The 23,025-nt window shown below is 37.6% G+C and overlaps 1 protein-coding gene across 2 annotated transcripts in view; it reads right to left on the bottom strand.

Moving 5' to 3' along the window:
• EPHA6 (EPH receptor A6) overlaps nt 1-23,025 on the bottom strand; it is a 436,532-nt gene that overhangs the window by 204,107 nt on the left and 209,400 nt on the right. For both annotated transcript variants that reach the window (XM_034072841.1, XM_013127941.2), the window contains exons 4-5: nt 11,288-11,443; nt 1,897-2,232 (exon numbers count right to left, since the gene is read on the bottom strand). In XM_034072841.1, the coding sequence (XP_033928732.1) occupies nt 1,897-2,232; nt 11,288-11,443 (492 nt within the window). The remainder of the gene's footprint in view (nt 1-1,896; nt 2,233-11,287; nt 11,444-23,025) is intronic.

Below are 23,025 nucleotides of genomic sequence, written 5' to 3'. Positions count from 1 at the left end.
TACAATTTTATACAACCACCCTGTTTGTAAGCCTAAAAAAATGGTTTTATCTTTATAGCATTTTATAGATGCCTCCATTTCACTTATTGCAATGCTTTCTCTTGCAGAGCTCTCTATTTCTATCCAAATAAACTGACAGATATTCTGGAAGTCTGGTCTTAAATTCTCTGACGCCCTTCCAACAGCATTTTTAGTAATGTTAGAATTATTATAGGAAATGTAAGAAGTTTACACTCGAGAGTTTACTGTCAGTGTGTCACAAATCATCGAAAGATTGGTCTTTTCCCTGTTTTGAGTAAACTGCAGTGAAAATCTATATCCTTAAACCAGGAACAGGCAACAGGAAAAGGCATATTATTTTGTAAAAGCCCACCACTTAAATACACATCATAAACTGTGCTCACGCAGCTGTTAGCCAGTCTAAAATCAAACCGTATCTCTGGTGACCTCCACCTGTGCATGCTTGGTGACTTGCCTTTAATACCATATAACAAAACATCTAAAAGTAAATATACATTGCAGTACTTTCTAGTACCATGGTTTGTTTTTTTTCCTTTAATGAGAAAGGGAAAGGGAAATACAGATTCACAACATGATACATAATAGCCTTAGAGCTTAAGGCAATTCTTGGTGCAAGGCATATATAATTTTAGGCATCTTATAAAATTAGTCTTTCTCTTACTATCCTCACATGAACAATGAGTCAGTAGTTTCTGTGCTTCTCCTCAGTCAGTTTAATGAATATTATTAGTATTATCATTACTGTCATTATCATCATCACAGCAAGCTGTTAATTTTTGTATACCCAAAGGCAAACAAGTAATTACTTACTCATCAACACAACTACTTGCCCTAAATAAACAGGTAAGTAGATTTTTGCTAGCCTCATCAGTGAAAGAACCTAGGGCCTTCCTACAAGTGAAACATAACACTATCCTCCTGAACATTAGCAATTTTACTAAATGCTTTCATATTATTAAAGGTCTTTGACTTAAAACGGTAGTTTTACCAGTTTGGTTCCTGTTCTACATTAAACACTTCAGCTACAGTCGCAATGTCACTGCACAGTAGGTGAAAAACATTTCTGGAACAAATGTCAGCAAGGGATCGTTTTGAAATAGCCTTCTCATCTACAGTAACACAAGCCAGAAGATAACACTGCTATATAGATTGCTTTGTTGGTAAGCTACAATGCTGTTTCCTGGCATAGCAAGCATTTCTAAACATGGAAAAGGTTGCAGAAATAAACAAAAACATAGAGCTCTTAATTTCCCATGCTTCTCATAAAAGTTGACCTTAGACATGAATTTGAACTGAAATTGCAGGAAAAAAATAGCTCAAAAACAATAATACAAAGTTGACAATTAAAGAAACAAGAAAATCTGTTAGGATACCTCACATAAGGAAATGGTTCATATGGATGCTGAAATACCTTACAATGAAGCATGCTGTATTAGTACTATGAAACATGGATACCAAAGGAAGTGAGTTCACTTTCATTTCACCTTTGAATTCTGAAGCTATAATGGATACTATAGTGTTTTATTCTTTCAATACTAAAATAGTAAGGAAAAACATGGAAAAGAACCAGATGCAGAATCCAGTTATGATGAACCACTAATACAGTTAGTCTCAGGTAATTAAAGCTTGCACTTAATTTTAAACAGGAAGGTATATTTTCGTGCCCTGTGTAATGGGGTCAAGGCCAAGAGCCAAAAGCATTTAATGCCCTCATCAGCAGAAGCTGAAAGTCCTCACAAAAAGCACTTAATACCACTTAGCTATCTGCAAAACATCCTAACTTGCTGACCCAGACTTCCAAGAAACAAAATGATCCCTCTTAGACGTGTATAGATGACAGGGGCACAGTAACAGACATACAGTGCTGGTACTTACCATCTTGGTCTGTGGTAATCGTGATAGCTGTGAACTGCTTGGGAGAGAAACTCAGCTCTGAGACACCATTCATGGCTTCTATTTCAAAGGTGTAGTTCACGTGCGACACAAAGTCAAGCACTGTCACAGAGGAGTTGATGAGACCTGTGTGCCTGGGGATGAAACGGATACCTCCGCCACAGATCTCACACTGGCTGGCATCAGACCCACATTTCTTACAGATGACACTGTAAGTGAGATCTTTTCTTCCTCCAGTATCACTTGGGGGGCTCCATTCCAACATGAGAGCTGTTTCATTAATGTTAAAAATCACATTCCTTGGAGCAGAAGGTGGCCCTGCGGAGAAGGAGGGGAAAGCCCAGTAAGTGACAGTTGTCTAATTTGGAGAGAATGAATAAATAGATAAACAGATAAAAGAAACCACAAAAATATATTGGTCTTAAGGCATTTATTTGCAAATGGAAGCTACAAGAGTTATGTATCAGTAACCAACTGAATGTAAAATCCTTGAAAATTAAGCAGGAATAATAAATGGGTGAAATCAGAAAAAGCTGAATAATCTAAATAAATTAACACTGAAATAATTTAAGGCAACATTAAAGTGACTTGGGAATGTCAAACCTAGACTCAATAACACAAATTTGCACTAAATAGCTCATGATCTTGTGGGATACTGGCAGAGCTTTAACCATAAAATTGACTTCCTTATGTTATGTCTAGGAACGTAGGCTTTCCTGATGCTTATAGTCTTTGATGTTTTAAAAGAGTCAAATTGAATAATAAATAAATAACAGCTTTGGAATAACTACCAGAGATAAAATTGTTTGTATTAGTTCTGCAGTGCCAGATATTTTTCCTGTCCTTCACTGCTTATCCCCAGGGATTTCTTTGCTGCTGTTTATTAACAAAGTTGGATGGCATCAAGCCAAGACTATTAGGCACAAGAGACAGTTTACAAGTTTTTTTCTTTCCCACCTGTCACCTCATCAGCATCAGTGTAGCAGTGAAGACATCAGCCTTGCAAGTTAAAGGTCTAACGGGATGGCCACGAAGTGGGAATAAAACTAATTCCTAAAGACTCTGGAGAGGGATGCAAAAACAGTTGCAGCCTGCAGGCTATAGGAAAGCACTCAGCTAGCAAGCAGGTGGTAAAGCTCTCTATGTACTGTCAGCTGAAGCACAACTGACCCATTTGCCATGGTTCCCACAACAGGCAATGCATGTCCAACCAGTTTTAAGCTGTTATGCTGATTTACTGTGCAGATTACTATATATCAGCTTCAACAGTATGATGAAGAACTTTTCCATTTCTCATTATATTCTTCTTCTTCCACTTCAGACACTTCAACCAAGCACTTAGAGACACATGGTTTTAAAAAACAATTTGTATACAGTCCCAAATATGTCCATAAAAATCATGTAAGAAACACCCATTTGGCAAAATGAAAGACCTTAGACTGCAGGCTTTGGTATATACAAAATGACTGTTAAACTCAACTGGTGATCTCTGGGGGCTTTTGAGCGGAATGAGTTGAAAAAGCATTCTATTCCAGCTCTCAACATAAAAATCACAGTGCACATGGATTGCTTTGGCAATGGTTAGCAGAACTTTGAAAGCTTCCATCTTGCTTTGTAGCTTTTCATGATTTATAACTTGTCAGCAAGACTTAAGAGATACTGTTCACATTTTGAGTTAGCTTTTCATTACTTCAGGGCCTCTTAAGCAGACTGAAAGACTGTGTGAAACATCTGCAAATGGCATTAGCCAATTCTTACACAGAATGCATTTCACCCAACAAATTGAAGAGCACAGTAAATCTGAGAGTTAGATGGTTAAAATATCACAATATACTTCATAAAAACTGTGAGACAATGAGAGGAGAACTAAACAAACAGACAATAATATTGATCAACACGCTTGTAAATTCCAACTCCACAATTTATAGCATGAAGGCAAGACCTTATGCCCAAAGGATGGTCAGATAAATGGTCAGAACTTTGCATTAGGAAGGACATCAAAATATCAAAGCTCCTCATAACATTTCATACAGAAATCAGGATCTGACATCTCAGGAAAAAAACTGAAAACCAACAAACCTACTTTTTTCAAATAATTCATTTGAAAATCACTATTTCTTTCGTCTTTAAATCTGCAATTGCTACAGCAGAGGTACCGATGAGCTGGTTTGATTGTTTGAACTTTTAGCTATTTACTTGACCAAAAAAGAAGTAGTGATTTACAAAATCAAGCCCACAAATGTTTCTGAAACATGCAACTACAACTGAAATAAATCCATTTATTTAAGTTCTTCATTTTTGAAGATGACCCTGAATACTAAACAGCACCATACTTTAACAGAAAACATTACCATATCTTACATTTTACTAATAAAATATACATCAGTAAGGATCTATAGAATTGTACCTACACATAGCAGCAAAAATGAGTAACAACCTTAATGAAGGATAGAGGCAGTAATAGTTGCAGGGAAAAAAAGTCACTGTTCACCAACAGCTGTAATTTTTAAGTGATGCTCTCAGCTTTCTATGTGGCATAAATGTGGGTATAAAAGTTAGAACGCTTACAAAGGGAAAAAAAAGTTTGCCTGCTGTGAGAGGGATAATGTGAACTAACAAATGTTAGCATTTTATGTGAACTGTAGTTGAACATTTGAGTTACTTTTTCCTTTCCTGTATTTATTTGTAACTTGAAGTAACTGGGGCTATGTTTTCACTAAAATTACTTTTGCCCTAAAGTAATGATGAGTTAGCTGCTGGATTTCAAGCACTTGATCATTAAAATAACTGGAAATGTTGTTGCTTTACATTTTTTACTAGTCAAGAAAGTTCAAACTATTTTGAATGTATGATTATTTATTCCTATTTCTGTGTGTGCAGAGTTTAGAGTTAGCAGCTAAAAATCCCTGGAAAGACCCGTTATTTTTCCCTGTATCAAGGAATCATTTAGCTCATCTGTGGTTCATTTGTACTGAGGATTGATATTTCTGGAACCTGTCAGATGAAAAATTACAATTTGGAATTGTTACAATCACAGATAATATGTTGAGTATTTCCTTCCTGATCTTTTATTGTGACCTTGGGATAAATCTAACACTGAAGCATTTGAAATACTGTAATATATAATTATTTATATAAATGCAGCTTGTTAACAAAGGCTTATTATATTGATACATCATTTTCCAGTGGTGTGGAAAACAGCCTTCCAGATGCTGATGTGGTCCAAAAGCCCCTTACAACCTTAAGAGTGTCTCAGATTGACAAAACCTCTAAACTTCCCAGAAAATTATTGTTCTTGCTACTCTGGAAAACAGTCCTGAGATCAGAATAAGCTGATTACTTCAGCTTCAGTTCTTATTAATTACGTGTGGAAGGCAGGAATAATTATGTTTCTTCTAAAAACATGCTGTGAGAATTAAATAATGACTGGTCTTAACAAATTCCCACTGTTAAAAGCAATGAAGAGTTTTAGGATATGGAGGATGAGCCTTAATTGCACTTACATATGTGCATAACTTTAAGCGGATCAGTAATCCCCTTGAAATAATTGGTAATACTCATGCACTTAAAACTAAGCATGTGTGTAATTGCTTGAAGAACTGGAGCCAATGTTTTAAAAGGGCTTAAATTTAATCCTACATAAACTATAGATATTAGGACAATGGGTCATCACGGCTCATTTTTTCTTAAAGTTACTCCTTCAACTTTGTCAGGCCAAAGTAGGAATCAGTGTGAATCCAGGCAAGAGAAGAGTTTTATCTGTACTGTACGCAGATTGCATCAATACAACAGATAAAATACACTTTTTAAAACCTGCATTTTTTAGCTGCACTGGAGCGTGAAGGTTCTTATATTAATGATTTGGGACGTAATCCTCAAATGTAAAGAGAAAACATGAGTTATTGTACATTCCCATTTCAAAGAACAGGGAAAACAACAATTACATTACTGGTGTCTGAAAGTATATGATTGTCCGCTTGCAAATACTGAAAAAAAACCTGTGACACATTTCATACTCAAGGCCCCTCTTGCCAATTTGCATGACGATTAAATAGCTTTTTAATTGCTGTTAAATTATGCCAGTTAAACTGTGATTTCATGCAAATATTAAGCTGTAATGACATGCAGTGAATCATTTACTAAGATTTAGAACTTGGAACAAAGAGAGACAATTAATTCTAATCCTCAGATTCAGCTAAATTATGTGTCACTGGGCTTTTATGAATGTGGCCTGATTGCTTTGTTATCATTTATAAATTATACAAAGATTATGTGACACATTGGAAAGACTTGGCAGCAACGACCCTTCTGCAGACATCTGTGTGCGAAGCTCTCAGGGATTTCCTTATATTGATTTGTAACGAAAACAAGTATATTGGTAAAAATGATGGCTCCTTTCCTCACAGTAAAACTCATGACTTTGCATTTTATGCAAAAGCGCAAAATAGTTCAGGTGGATGAGCATTAAAATAATGCAGCCCTTCTGCTTCTTAGATGAAACACAGCCTGAGTGCTAGCAGCCTTTTGCTTCATTTACACATTATAATGTAGGAAGTGTTTCTACAATCTCTGGAGAGCAGACTGGCATTGATGTCTTATGGAGAAGCAGGCCCACTGCAAAAGCAGCAGGGCTGCCTTTATGCCTCATGCAGTGCTTCACACCTCATCTTTCTTTGCATATCCTCTCCCTCTGTGAAATGCATTTTGCCCTTTATGGAAGGAGAGAAAAGCAAACCCAATGCTGCAGAAGTCTAGTGAGGACAATGTAGTATTTTAAACACTACAGAGTGATGACTAGAAACAACTTTGTTGTTGTTTAACTGAGAAACGTCTGTCACAAGCTACTGGACTCAATGTGTGTATTATTTGACTGCTGAATTCAAAGTAAAAGGCCAAAATTAACCGCTGTCTTCTGAGAATACTCAGAAACAGCATCTGGCTGTGCCTCTTGAGTTCATAGTTGCTTTTTTATAAGCCTACACATATATAAAAACATAAATATGCAGTGTCACTTGATGTAGAATGCTGTATTAGATTTTTTCTTTTCACAATAACCTATTATTTTTCTGCGATGAATGAAAGATAGTGACTGCAAACCAACAGTCCAAATCTGTGTGTAATGGTAAATTGCAAACAAGTATATATATAACTTTTACATATATATAAAAGTAACAATAGAGGCAGTACAGCCAAAGACTTCAAGCATGTTGCTTGATTTTGCTGCTGGAATACAGCGTTGACTCAACATTAGAGGACGTAGTTTGTGGCAGACTTTACTGAACAGAACACCAGTTTGTCAGGTTCAAAACTGTTTTGAGCATAACATGGAGAGATGCATTGAGACACCCAATATAAGCCTGCTTGCCTGCCTTTGATCTTGAAAAGAGGGATCAATTTATCCAATTACATTATAGTGGGAAATGTTAGAGTTTACGTACAGAGTAATCAGACAGGGGATTAGATATGATGCTATTTGTTGCTCACTGTGTATGCAGAGAGATCACTGATAGAGTACTCACATATGGCAAAGAAATAAGGAGAAAGAGTAGCAGCAAGAGACTGATAAGAGATGCCAATCAAATGGAAAAAGGCTAGGAGAAAGTGATTAACTATGTATCCTAATGTAATTTTCATTCCTCTTATTAAAATTGGATTTCTATTATGCTTTTCTGCAAAGTGCACACTCTTCTTTTACAAAACGGGAAATGTTCAATTCTGGAAAAGCATACAGTGTGCACTTTCACAGAATTAATGAAATTAGATTTGAAGCTCATCTTGAAAAAAGTGGATGCTGGAAGCTATACTCTTTAATTTCAGTCTCTTAAATCAAGGTCTTTATTTTCCACAATGCTGCATATGCAAGTTTTCCACTGACAAAAAATTCTGGAGTGAGGAATACTGTCTGACGCCATACAGGAATGAAAAGAGGAAGAAAATAGAATATCTACCTATCTTAGACCTATTTCTTTGCAGAACTTGGGGAAGCAAATAAAATAGGTATTAATATGGTTGGTTCAAAAGGTTGGAATATGAATAAATGTGTGAGGGGAATTCACTATTCATTCTTTGCTTCATCCAACACAAGAGAAGTTTCTAATCTCTTCTGTCAGATGTCACACGTCAGAATACAAATGTACAAATATAGGGGCAGATCTGCCCTGAAAGTGGTTATGTAGGAAAGGCATTTTCTTACTGCACAGCCTTTTCTATTTAGTCAAATTGGCTTGTTTTTCCCCCTAACTTTTCAAATCCTTTTATTACAGTAAAACATGTCAGTTTAGAAGGAACAATCTAAATTCCACTCATATCCGTATCTTTGTTTATTAAATTTAAATTAGCCACATCTGCACACATTCACCAAAGGCAGTGAGGTTGTATTCATGACAGAAACATAATTTTAATAACTGAGAGCATAATTTGAAAGCAGTGGGGCTAAAGATATCACTTAGGGAATAATTTGGCCTGCAGACTCTTCATTACTGATGATGCGCAAGAAGATACGAATGCAGTTTGCCTGTCATGAGTGTCAGTGTCATTTGCAGAGCTGACAATTAGTGAAATAATCATCATTATAGGTATAAGATGAATACATCTGCTGTTACAGTCAATGCAGTACTGCTATGTTGCAGTCTAGACTGAATAAGAGGCAATGCATGGAGACCCTGAATCAAGAGCAAAGCAGACACTGGGATGTGGTTCACAGCCTCTTTTCTTTCTTATTTGTCCCAAATTAGGGTGAGATGGGGCACTGGTACTCCTGTTGTGGCTGATTTCTTCCCTGCCCTCACTCGATTGCTTTGGCTGACCTCCTCAGCAGGAAAAGACACATCTGGCACCAAGTCTTCCCTGACAGTTTTAAGCCAAAGCAGTTCTCAGCACCCTGCTTGCTTTGAGAAAGCACCACGGTGTTGTAGATACCTATTCCCTGGTGCCACAGGGCTCTTATACTCCTCCCTACCTTATCAATACTAATGGGTAGCAGGGCTTAAAACTGTGCTCTGAAAGGTAATTATGGAAACATAATGCCATGTACAGGTAATTTTTTCAGAGAAGAACTGTCTTTTGGAGATGAAAAGTCAGTGACTTATAAATAATATGAAGCACATTTGCATAACACATCAAACTATCTTTCTAAGCATGAAACTGTCAAGAGTGCCTGGGATGTATATCAGTCCTGAGGGTAAGTTTTTAATGGCCTGTGCTTGGAGCACTCATTTGAGTGGAATTATCTGTAATCATCATTTTCCTGCAGAAAGTCTGGAACAGGACTGCTTATTCCCTTACATATTTCATGCAAAAAGATGTGCCTTGCTCCAGAACGAGCTGACAGCAGATTGGATTGGGGTGCCTCTCTGAACCCTATACTCCCTTAAGGAGCTGGAGGCTGACACACTTCCCCTCTGAAAACCCTTTGGTTAGATTAGACAACTTTCTGCTAAGTACTCTGGATCTGAGGAACACCAATTTTAGTGGCTATCAGGAGATGGACAATGTCTTGGTCTGTATAATCACCTCAGGACTACAGACTACCTATGACTTTGTAAATCACCTATTGCAACAGTACTTTGTCTTTATGGTTTTATCTTTCAAGCTCTTTGTAAACTTTGTTTGCCATGTCATTTTTTATAGAATTCTGTTAACAAAAGAACTGTGGCACAAAATGTGCTAGAATCAAATCCTCCACCAGAAGAGCTAACAGAACACTAGACAGAAAACTAGGTATATCTCGGAGAATTTTCCAATAGCTGTTAATCATTTTTATTAAATTATAGCATTTTATGGGTAGACAGAGTATTTTACCCACAGATTTTTCAATGCTGGTGTTCCCAGTTTTGAGATTAAACGGGTATAGCTGCTTTATGATCAATAAATGAATCCCAGTGAGCAATGAACCATGACTGAAAACCTATGAGGAATATTTTATTATGTAAAGAGAATATTTATGCTGTATGTTTCTAGACATGAGCATATTGATCAAAGTAATAAAAATCTTACCTCAGAATTTCTGCCTCTAGATTGCTGGGCATCAGTTTTGTCTTAATGTCAAATTTAGGTTAGTCAAAAGCTAGGTAGGCCTTAGCGGCCTATATTGGTCTATACTGCTCCTTGCTGGGATGTGCAAATTTGCAGATGACACTAAATCAGATGGGAGTGTTGATCTGCTGGAGGGTAGGAAGCTCTGCAGAGGGATCTGGACAAGCTGCATCCATGGGCTGTGGCCATTGGGATGAGGTTCAAGAAGGCAAAATGCCGGCTCCTGCACTTGGCGCCACAACAACCCCCTCAACGCTCCAGGCCTGAGGATGAGCGGCGGGAAACTGGTCATAGGAAAGGAGCTGTGGGTGCTGATTGATGGAACTGAGCACAAGCAGCTTGTGCCCAGGCAGCCAGGAAGCCACCAGCATCATGGTCTGGATCAGCACCAGTGCGGCAGCAGGGACAGGGCAGGGATTGTGCCCCTGCGCTGGGCACTGGTGAGGCCGCACCTCGAATCCTGTGTCCAGCTCTGGGCGCCTCACGACAAGGGAGGCGCTGAGGTGCTGGAGCGGGGCCAGGGAAGGGCAATGGAGCTGGTGCAGGGCCTGGAGCACAGTGTGATGGGGAACAGCTGAGGGACCTGGGGGGTTCAGTCTGGAGAAGAGAAGGCTCAGGGGGACCTTATTGCTCCCTACAAGTGCCTGACAGGAGAATGGAGCCAGGAGGGGCTGGGCTCTGCTCCCAAGGAACAAGGGATGGGACAAGAGGTAATGGCCTCAACCTGCACTTGCTCAACCAGCCCTGCAAGGGTTCACACAGGGCGTAGATGAGGCCTCAGTGACACCCGTTAGTGGTGGCCTTGGCAGTGCTAGGGTAAAGGTTGGACTGGATGAGCTTAAACATCTTTTCCAACCTGGCTGATTCCATGATTCTATGATTTTCTTGTCTTTCTTAGAGATCTTAGTTTTGATCTGATCATGCTGGGATATTTGCTTTCTAATTCTAATTTAAAACCAGGGAGACAGCAGAGTCACATCATTTTTTTTTCTTTTACATAACTCCTCAGGTTTTGAAAAGTTTTTGTATAGGCATATTTTTATGCATTTAAAATACATACTGGTAGTTAAGCCTCATGCACGTGACAATGCTTACACACCTTGTATTATCTCTCAGAACCACAAGTTAAAAAGTCACCAACCTAAAAAACATGTGAGTGTTTTTAGGGATATCTACACTACACAGAAACACACTGAATTTTGATTTTAAAAATCTCTATTGGTTCTCTTGAATGGAATTCTTCACAAAATACACAAATTCATGGGACTTTTTTAACATACAAGACTAAATAAATAAGGCACAGGAGAAGAGAACTGCAGACTGTGCTGCTCTGACTTACGGGTACATGCCATAGTTGGTGGGTCCTTCTCAGCTCTGAAGTAACCTTTCTCACACTGACAGACAGAAGTTGCTTCTACGTAAGTCAGACTATGTGGAGGGCACTTGGAGCACTTTACATTCCCAGCAAATGCTTTATAGAATCCAGGCCTGCAAGCTGCAAAACAAGAAAATGAGTTTCATCATTAGAAGCAAGGTTTGGTCATAACTAAAATCTGTTCCATACAGCTATAATGCACCTTCTTTCCTTTCCTGCCTAGATATATATGCTATTTTGATCATATAATTCTACAGATCTACAGTTTTTATTTTAGTATATGGACTTAAAAAAAATGAATTTCTTGTATATAATAGGAAATCATTAAAGAGACAAGCTTCCAAACTTACACAGTCCTCACTGCTGCTTGAAATTGTTACCTAGGCAACATCACTAATATCACTAACCAAAAGAACATTATCTGTGTTTCATGTAGGTTCCACCTGTTAATAAGGAAGAGTGAGATAACTTCCTATCCACCAAAGCTTCCTTATTTAAGTAATGAAGACTTGCAATGCCCCAATATGTTTACCCTCACAATGCCTTGATGACACAAGGATGGCATCCCTATATGTTTAGAGATAGGTCTGATTTCCTTACAGTCCTCTGAGAAGCCTGTTACAAAAAGGCCACATCAGCTGGGTCCTCTGTACCCTGTTGGCATGAGAACTTGGGAGGTGCTGCTATAACAACCTTCAGAGATGTAGGAAGGAGATGCCAAAACCCTCTAGCATAAAGTACAGCAAGCCTGAGGCTATTGTTAACTATGTCAGGAAACAAGCTAGAGAGCAGCTGCCTTGGGGACAGGGGATGTTGTGATGGTCAGACCTTGCATTCCCAGTTACTTAGAGCAGTGGTCCCTGTTGTTCTTGACCACAGCACAGCCTTACATGTCTTTTTGCTGGCCATTAAAACAGAAACAATTTGTTACAATAAATCTTATCATACACCTGCTGGTTTTGCATTCTGAAATCTCATTTTAAAACCATCCTCAGACTTCACTACCCATGTCTAAAACAGTCTTTCTTCTGTCAGCTACCACATTTACACATGCCAGCATGTATTGCAGTTACTATCTTCTGGCTTCCTGATTCGGAAACAGAACTGAAACAAATGAAAGAGCAACTCAAACATGTATAGACTGCACAGACTCATATTCCTGACTCCTCCAGCAGCACAGATAGAATACACTGCTATAAATATACTTTCAAAGAACCATGTGCTTTTTTCTCATTTTGACATACTGAAGACTTCTTTCTCTACACTGCTAGAGGAACTAGGCTGCACTTCCTTCTCTTGTAGTAAGACAAACTAACAATAATAAAATGAGGTGCTTTTTAAAAGTATCCAAAATAATGCATTTTATGGATTGTCAGTTCATATAAAGTGAGTTATTAAAAAGTATTAAATCATAGACAACATATACAGAGATCAGTTTTGCTTCTGATTCCAAAGGACTCGTTTGATGTAAAAGCAGTTTCACTAGTAGCTAAGGGAAAAGAAGTGAGAAGATGGGACTGAAAAAGGTAACAGTTGATTGTCTATTGGGATCCAAGAGCCAAGATTTCAAATGTAATTTTAAGAACTTAATTTTGACCCAACAATTTCAGCAATTCTCCTCCCAGTGTGTTCTGACTTTGCTGAAGAGATATTAGGGAGGAATCCTGCCCCGCTGTCACTTACAGAAAGAGAGAAAAAAAAGAGGTATTTCTGGTGCTAGAGATAAGAGGGGTGGGAACAGCAGGGATTTTCCCCTTGAAAGAAGGCTACTGGTCTGATACAACTGTGATTATAGTGAGTGGTAATTTTCTACTGATTGGAAAGACAGCAGGTCTGGTGCACGGAAGAAGGCAGCATTGTAGATATAGGCTGTAGGCACTGACTCCTCTTAGCTTTGCTGGGAGGAAGAGAGAAGATAAGGCAAAAAGCCTGGGATAGGTGTTACACTTACCTGCTCTCTTTTTAGTCATGCCCAAAGCCTGCCCTGGCTGATCTGAAGATGAATATTAAATTCTTGCCTTTCATATGCGTGTTGCATACAAAGAAGCTTGTGATGAAGGAGATGGCAATTCCAAGTTACAGTTTCAGTCAGTGTAAAATGAACATTCTTTAAAATCCTTATTACCTCTGAAATTCAAGTCTGTCAGTTCTGAAATCATTCATTCTTGCCTCCTGTCCCCCAAAATGATAAACCACTTAAGATCAAAAGAAACACAGCATATCTCCTTCAAGAGAAATGTTCTGTTTAAGCTTCAAGCAGTTCAGTGTTCTAAACTAAAACTCAAGGAGAACACTCTGAATGTTTTGTTATGAAATGGTATTCTGTAATGTATTTAAAGCAATTATAGGTTTGAGATGCTATGTCTCTTAAAAGAAAGCACATACACACTCATGGAAAAGATGGGAAAAAATAATGGATGAATATGTGGATCATTTTGCTTGTTTTGAATCCAAACATTTATCCATTAGGCCAGGTGTGTTCCATAAATTAAGAGGTAGAGGAAGACATCAAGGAAGCTTTTGTATGGGTAAGTTTACAAAGCTACTTATAACTGCTCAAATGTAGAAGCACACAAGCATGATTGCTGGATATTTTCAAGTAAAAACCAGCCCTTCATAAACAAGATAAAATAACACAAGCTGAAAACCTGCAAATGATCACAAGCCTGGGATGACTCAGCTCTCTGGATAGCTCAGTGCTGATTGCCAACACTCAAGGTGAAAGCAAATAAAACTGTTACACTTCCAAAACCCATGAATATACAGCTAGACAGAGCTTTGGGTGACATGGCCTATTGTAGGGCATCCCTGCCCATGGCAGCGGGGTTGGAACTAGATGATCTTAAGGTCCTTTCCAACCCAAACCATTCTGTGATTCTATGTTTAATGTTAAACTCAGATTTTGCCTTGCCTCCTATTACTTCCATTGTTTATTTTCTGTGCCAGTTTTAGGCACACAAAATTATTTAATACTCAAACTGCCTGATGGGCAAATCTGAAACTCAGTAACTTTTAATTATAAATGGGTTGTGATTTTGTATTTGGAGAAGGAAAAAAGGCACCTTCCCCATGCAAAATAATACCCTATGCAAATATATTAAAAGTAAGTTTAATACTTGTTGTTCCTGGTGTTTATGAATACAGAAAGCTTCATTTTGCATAGCCTGATAAATCAGTATTTTAATATTGTTTCTCATAACATGTTCGTCACCCACCTCATAGGTTTTGCATGTATAATTTTCACAAAATATTTGTGCATAAGTTAGGATAAAATAAAATTTAAACTACAGAAAAGCTGCCATCTGAAAAATATAATGATGACTATTCAAAAATACAGTAAATTTTGTTTTTATCTTTGTTACCACAGAGTATTTTTTGTACCTTCCAATGGGAGGCACCTTATTTTCCCTAGTATTATCTAATAGAAGTGACTTTGTGAATTACTAATCATATGAACTGTATGAGATTTGACTTTCATAAAGCCTGGGGGAAGATAATGTATTGTCTTATTGGTTAAGTAATTAGCAGGGTATCTGAATGAACAATTAAAAGACTAAAGTTTTCTCCAATGAAATACCAGAGATCATGCAGAGAAGCACTGTTACTTTAATTGACTTCATAAAGGATAACACATTTAGAAATGTTGGTCTATGGCAGTTGGCACCCCTAAGGATCCGAGTGCATCCCCCTGCCAGGGCTTTGGCTGGGTGGCTCAGGACCAGCTTGGAAGCAGTGCAGCTAAGGGTGGCCCCATCCTGCTGAAGCCATGGGGAAAGGCTCCTGATAGACTGGCCATGAGGCGACCCTTGCCTCAGGATATGGGCTTGGTCATCTTCATAGTAAAGGGGAGTTTTCACTGTTCTGTGAGAGCATGCAATTGTGAAAGAAAGAAAACTGTCCCATTTTTCAGCTGTTTCCATTTCACAACATCTGAATTAAGTGGTATCAAATTAGTTGAAGTAAGAAGAAGTCCAAAGGAAAATTAGGAAACTTTTAAGTATGTCTGACACTGTTGGTCTGTGTGTGGGAAGACATTTCTCATGAAAATGGGATTTTTATAGCTTGCGGAGAACTCATCAATCAAATTAAAACAGAGAAGACACTGCTGTCATTTACAATGAATGGCAACCATCAGTAGCTGTGGAAGAGGTGTTTTAATCTTTCTGAAACACATAATTTGCTATGATGTTCCACCTCACACATTTTTTAATTGCTTACTGAAAACCACTAATGCACCATGAGACTAACATCTTTCGTATCTGTTACATTCTGTCAATATAGAATTATTCCACTTTTAAAGTCCTCTTACTCCTCTGATATCTGATTGCTTTATTAAACAGCAATCCAATAAGACCTATTCTATTCTGCCACTGTGCAGAAACAAGGAACTATAATATGATTTTAACCAGCTTATATTTTCATAGAAGTGCCTAGAAGAGAAAAAAGTATATGGAAAAGAACATAACAAAAGTTGCATATTACAGAAGAGAATATGATCACAAAGTTAAGATTAGGATATTACAGAATTAGGACAATGAAGCTATGAGGACAAACTTTGATTGTGAGTACTATCTAAGTAATATCATATCTTTTCTTTCTTCACATGATCCTTGTTTTATTCAGGTCATGAATGGACTATGAGAAAAGAGAGGGGATTCATTTTGGGTCATGTTCAAAACAATAGCAGGAGGAGCTGCTAAAAAACAGGAGCCATTATGAAGAACCCATTGGAGGAAGACCAGCCATGACAGATTATGAATGATGGAACATGCTGGTAAGCTGAAACCACATGCATCAAGAAACAAGGTTCTACTTCGGATCAGTTCTGATGGTAAGGAGGGGACAACAATCACTCCTAGGAAACTTAGTGGGGACAGTAGACTGATTTTCCTGTTTTGTTTGTGGTAAATTCAATGGATCATATTTCTGTGTGCTTCAGCATGCACTTACATGCATTGTGTTTGTATGCTCCAGTCAATCTCTTGTCTTTTGCTCTCTAACATTGCTACTCTGTGAGGTAGAGAACAGATAAAAGCATTACTCACACCCTTGACTTTAAACAGGAACAAGGGAGAGGGAATAAAAGATGGTAGGTATAAGGCTTCTCCCTCAAGTATAACTACATAATGAAGATAGGTAAATTAAATCAAGTGTTCTTTCTCTTTGTGACAGTTCTTACCCCACTTGCTGGTACTTATTTTCTGTCATTCCCATATTTCAATATCTATTGCACTTGCTTATTAAAATGATTAGAAGAAATTATAAGAGATAATCGGTATATATCCAACAGAATTTTCCATTCACATCAGTGCAGGTTTTTTTCTTTATAGAATGTTAATTGCAATGCAGTAACTTGAGCAGTGATTCAGGTCACATACCATGTTTTTAAAGAATCTGTGGTTTATCAAACATATTAACACAGACAAGAAGAACAGTCAATGATATTAATTTTATCACTGCCTGTCATACTAGGTACAATTCAATAGCTCATCAAAGAGCTGTGAACTGTACTACACAGCACAGGTGAATACTATTCTGCACTTCTTAAGATGCTTTGTCAGCTACTTCTCAAAGACTTTTAAGCTGGCAACTAAAGCTTTCTGATAACAACAAAGAGAAACACCTTGTTTGCCACTGAGGTGACTGAAATAGTGTTTGTAGTGCGAAAACAAAATATCTCATTAAACTTTGGTTTTCCCACACGGAGCAATAATCACTCAGTGACTTAAGGTGCTTTTCATATTGATGCTGGAGGCCATCACTTCCTAGTAATAGGAGGATTTTCAAAGATCTGGGAGGAAGACTCTGTATTGTGTTTTCCTGCTAACTTACAGGCAAGATGGAGACAAATGACAATGTAGGAAAAATACAGGTAACTGGGGCTCTTTTATTTGCTAATCACAAGCAGTATGGTACTTTAACAGGTTGCCTACCCACTGTATTTGTCACCTTATTTATGGATTTTTCTATAGGTGTATATTCTGTACTGTTAATCTCTACTAAAAACTAAATCTTGACAAAGGACGCATTTTTGTACTTGAAAACAAATTAAAAAGAGCATCCTAAACACTTCCTAAACAAAGACTAGAATTTAAGAATATGATTCTAAATGCATGGGTACTATTCAAAGAAAAAGACGGATAATATCTTCAATACTGATAAAACTTTTTTTTTCACTTAATTCTAAGAATGAGCTGGATTTCTGATGGGAAATACCAAGCACTGAAACTACAGATCAAGAGCATATCAGTAAATATAAAAGCTATTCATAATACACCTACTTTACAGAAGCTACCCTACTTTACAGAAGGTCTGCAACCTTTTAAAATTACTCTTTAAGTATATTTTACAAACTGCAGTGATTTGTTAACACCTATTTTTTTGAGAAAGTTGCTATATTGCAATTTACCACTACTTATGTTGTGTGTCTAGCTCAGGTACACCCTCCTGAAAGGGGACCCAGAGGTGACAGTACAGTCTCACTTTGTTAAGTCCTTTTGTGTATGTCTCTATAAGCTCTGACAGTCAAAACCAAACTTGAGATAAAACCTAAACAAAAGCTTTCATGCCACTTAAATAGGTCTGGAAGAAATTAACGATTATCCTCTGACTAGTGAAGATGCAATTTAGGAGAAATATATTTGTTTCTGGCATCTGAGTCAATAAAAAGGCTGCCTAGGTAAAAAGCAGAAGTTACTAGAATGGAAAGACTTCAGTTTGCAACCGCACAGAGACTGCAGTTAGACATTCACATTACTGCAACACTGTTACTGGCATTATGACAAGAAACCAGCACTAAATAAAACACACATGGGCTTTGCAAACTTAGGCTCAAAATTTTCAAGCATGACTAGCAAACCTGGGTCACTATAATGGCAATGATCTCTGATTCCTCCATGCAATGAAAACTTTTATGTTTAAATATAGTATAATTCATAGAATAGATAGGGTTCAAAAGGACCTTAAGATCAACTAGTTCCAACCCCCCCCGCTATGGGCAGGGACACCTCACACAAATGTACTGTATGTGGCCATCAAGGACTCTTGTTAATTGGTAAAGGTGTTAAAAGCAGAATCTAGACCCTAGTTTCCGTACCTGTTGATGATTTCTGTCAGCGGTTTCTGACAGCGACACTGATGCTAGAAGATGCTCACCTGGCACAGCACCTTCAAGTTGTCTCAACAATGTGCAAAGTACCAATTATACATAGGCAGGCTCTTATTATGCAGAAAATAAAAATACATTTATATTTGGCTATATTTGTGGACTTTGGAAGAACAAAAAGCCAAGATGTCTGACAGAAATGGCAAGTGACAAAAATAGCTGGGAACATGTGGTACCTTATTAGTGATGGAAGAAGGGGGATAAAAATTACAGGATGCACCTCCCTGAAGAGGCAAGCAACTATATTTTTTTGCCACTTTGTGCTGCTGACTCTGTTGTGGGGATCCCTGTAATCTAGTAAATTGTTTGAGGTGGGAACTATGCATACTCAAATGCATGGCTCCATACTCAAATTAGTCTTTATTTCTGTTGATGTTTTATGGATAGACCCCATAGAAAGCACACAATTAGACAGCCTTCATTAATCTTTAACAGAGATAGTATAAATACTATTTTCTACACTGCATAATTTTTAAAGGAAATCACTGTGTTTTGGGAAAATAGTGAACAAAGGAAATCAGTCAAGCTAATTAAGGCACACAATAGAAATGGTAATGAAGGAATGTGACAGCAGTGAAAAAGCAGGGAAAACAATCCCTGCAGAAAGGGAAAAAGAAGTGAATTAATTTCCTGCAGTATACTAGTGCATACTCCTGGGATCAGGAAGGTCTGTAGGAAAAGAATGGAAGGAAAAGACCATTGCACCTCCAAGCAGCCATCTCCAGCAACTAACTTTAACTGGAAAAGTGGAAGCAGCATAACCTTGAGAACACTTCAAGGTAATGCAGCACTGGAGTAAATGGCACAAGTTACCCTTTGAGTCACAAGACCTGTCCATAGTAGCTGTAAAAACTCTTCATTTTCAGGTATAATCTTAATAATATGTTTTACCACTTTTTCATTTTTGTTACATTATTGAAGAGATTTATTTTTAAGAAAATACTTTCTTCATTCCTTCAATCCTGTCCAGTAAAAAGCTGGTATCTGAGTGACCTGGAATAATGGCAATGCCAAGGAGCATTCTGCACCTATGCAAATCCTGAAAACTGAAACACTAGATTATCAGCTGTAAAAGCCAAAACTCCACCATCTTCTCTGTATGTCTAGGGTAGAAGTATTCCTCCACTTATCGGCCCTGGCTTATTTTGGGAACTCATAACACAAAGAACCAAAAAAGAGGAGCATATTTAAGTAGCCAGCACTAATCAAGAAAGCTCACTGGCACATGTCAGAATAGCAGAGAGAATGCTTCAATCTCCAGGTAAACTTTAATAACTTCTATTTGGTGTGATTAGCTCTCTGTAGATGCATAAGCCAAGGCCAAATGGAAGAGTTCATGCAGTGTGAATGGAGCACATCTCCTCCTGCATGATGCAATGCTGCATTGGGACACCCCTCCTTGCATTTCTAAGGTGTACTGATTCTTCTGGAGGTTTCTTTACCACTTCCAAAAATAAGTGAAGGAAACTGTTGCTGCTGTCATCCTCAGACTAAAGCTATCCGGAAATCCAGAAAATCCATTAGATCAAGGACACCACATCATTAATGCACACAGGGAGTCGTTTATTTAACATTGCTGGGAGCTCTTCAGCATATCAAGTTGCTTTACATAAAGGAAAGTTGAAATAGTGGTGAAGCTACAGTTGCAGCTGGAAGGGCTTTTGGGGGTAAGGAATAAGATAGGAGTATGATAAATTTCTCAACACTGCAGTGAATGCTACAAGAGAAGTCTAAAAAACAGCAGTAAGAAATGTTATTGATTGTAACTGCAGAAGAAACCTGTGTTTCTGGAATCTCTCCATATCATTTCAAGAGGAATTAAACATCCAACTTGAAAGGCTGTGAAGCCTTCTGTTTTCATATAATCATTTACATTCCTAAGTACAGCTGAGGACTCCTACCTTATCAGAAAACACTGCGAAGAGGTATCAGACTGTATCAAATATTTATTTCTGCAAGAGGAAAAACTGTTCTGCAGAAATCAGATCTATTTTGTGGCCAATTCCTTTTGCACATTATCTATCTCTGTGCCATAAAAGTGAAAGCAGCATTTCTATAGGGAGGTGCTCATTCTTTTATCTTTCATGATTACAATGAATGCAAACACACAGCAGACCACTGCCTGCAAAGCTGGTGCTAGTGTAGGGGCTAAATGTTCAGGCCCATTTACGACAGCGCTTTCGCTCTTCTTTTTTAGGCTTCTATTGTCATAACAACTGTAAAAAGATGAAACTCCCTATTCAGAGTTGCATGGCCAGCTTTGTGGTCTGGTTTGAGTAACTAACTGTTCTATTGTTCATAAGGTGTTCCCCAGCATCATAAATAACTTCAGAAAACGAACAGTGTGGTGCTGGTTTCCAAAACTAATTTTCTCTACTGGATGCTAAAAAAGAGCTCTCTGAGTGTGGTAATAACAGCTATAAAATCATCATATCCTGATCAGAGTGTAACTAAATGCTAGAAGAATGCCTCCTACTATGAGAGAAAGATTCTAAGTGCTTCCTATCAGATACATGTACAAAATTTAAAGCGCTTTCTTACTACATATATGTGCAAAAATTGTTGTTAGAGAGCAGCACTGACCTTATGGTATCCTTTACTAAATGCTATCATGTATATTTGACTCTTATCTCTGTCCCTTGTACTGATACTACAAACTTATATCTTATCCTTCACTCCAATTCTGGGGTGTCATCATCCCCATCCATTCCATCCCTTGTTGTCTATCATCCCCCCCCCCCAAGTACAATAAACCAAGTATCAAAACTTCCAGCCTGCAAGTTGCTGCTATGACATGAGCTGGCTGACCTTATGTCAGACTGATGTGCTGTGTAAGAATAGTAAGTTACCAGCACACTTCTCAAATAATTAATGACATTTGGCTTCATGCCTCTGAACATACATGAGGTTTACACTGAAAGCCTACTAAAGTTCTCCCTGACATGACTTACTACTTCATTATAACCTGCAGAACAGCTTTCTAGAGAAGACACACCTTGAAGAAATGTAATATCCTTACAGGCAACTATTAAACATAAAAAAGACTAGCACAGTCACTATTTACAAGGATACCATTTCTTATTATGGCCTTATTATGAGACTGTAGTTTTAAATGATTTAAGATCTCAATGCTCATTTTTTAGGTTCACAACTTTCCTGAGACCAATTGCTTTTACAATAGATCAACTAAAGCTATAAAATTCTTTATTTTTATTTCTTCTTCTCTGTGTAACTGTCTCTTTTACACTACTATAATTAGCAAGAAATCACAGCAATGAGAATACAATCTAACCTACTATATATAATCCCATTTTTAAAAGGAGAGGGTTAAAAATACCCTTATATTTTTAAATATGGTTACCAGGACTGCACATTCAAGTATGGATCTGTATGTACAATTTATTTAAGCCCCTGCTTAAATTGCATGTACAAGGCAGGAATTTGTACACACAAGAGAAATTACTGTAAGTATGCAATATTACATGAATATTAAGTATATGTTAAGAATATGTGACTAGAAACAGGTAGTTGGACAGGTGTGCAATTTCTAATGCAAAAAAAAATGTTGAAATGCTCATATAAATCTGGGCATTTGGTCTTTAAAACAGAATCCTTTTTGACATCTTCATAGAAAGACTCACAAGCTCAATTTTCAAACACACCAAACATGGTTAGTGACTCCCAAACTAGTTCAGCTCTGATTTACCAAATTCAGTAACAGTGAAAATGGAGTGCTCATGCTTCTGTAGGAACCAAATACCACTTTCTTCTGTATTATCTCTGAGCGCTCTTAAGCTCACAAGAAAACAATTTTCTTGGTTATTAAAAATTATTTCAAACACATCTTTGTATCTTCTACATTACTGTACTAAACATTACGTAATTTTATTCTATTCTATCATTATTGTAAGATATGGAGTAACACAATGTGGTACTTTGCAATGAAATCACCCTTAATGTCAGCAACATGCACAGTATGCAAACACTGATCACCACTGTGGCTGTTAATGTAGCATTTAAAATGATTTTAAGGAAGTTCACTAACTTGCAGTCCATACATTAATACTACAGAATTTCTCCATCCTTTGAAATGTCCAGTTTTTATCCATATTGAGTACAAGCTGATGATATTTTACACTAAAAGAACTGCAAGTTTTGCTTTATTTCTGGGTTTTGGGGGTTATTTTCAGTTTGGGAACTTTTTATTAATTTACTACACAAGTAGATTCTGCTCTCAAGCACTTCACTGGCCAAACTGCCATTCATTTGGGCACAAAAGGTCTTTATTTTTGTGTTATCAAATATTATTGTCAATCTTTCACAAAAGTGCTTCTTTATTACAGCTAATGATGAGGGTCAGAGCAACTACGTTCACCTATAGCTCACCTCAGTAACAATTAGTTTTCCTGTGTCTTAGTTCCAGCCAATTTTGCCATGGAAGCAACACATGTAATTCTGTAATTAGTCCAAACAAACTCTCCTTTCCCTTTCCCTAGGATACATGAAGAACCACTTGCAGCTCTAGCCTCAATAACAA

This window comes from Melopsittacus undulatus, chromosome 2 (genome assembly GCF_012275295.1).
Source record: "Melopsittacus undulatus isolate bMelUnd1 chromosome 2, bMelUnd1.mat.Z, whole genome shotgun sequence".
Taxonomy (NCBI): Eukaryota; Metazoa; Chordata; class Aves; order Psittaciformes; family Psittaculidae; genus Melopsittacus; species Melopsittacus undulatus.
Note: the sequence above shows the minus strand (reverse complement) of the source record. Positions and strands in the feature narration are given on the sequence as shown.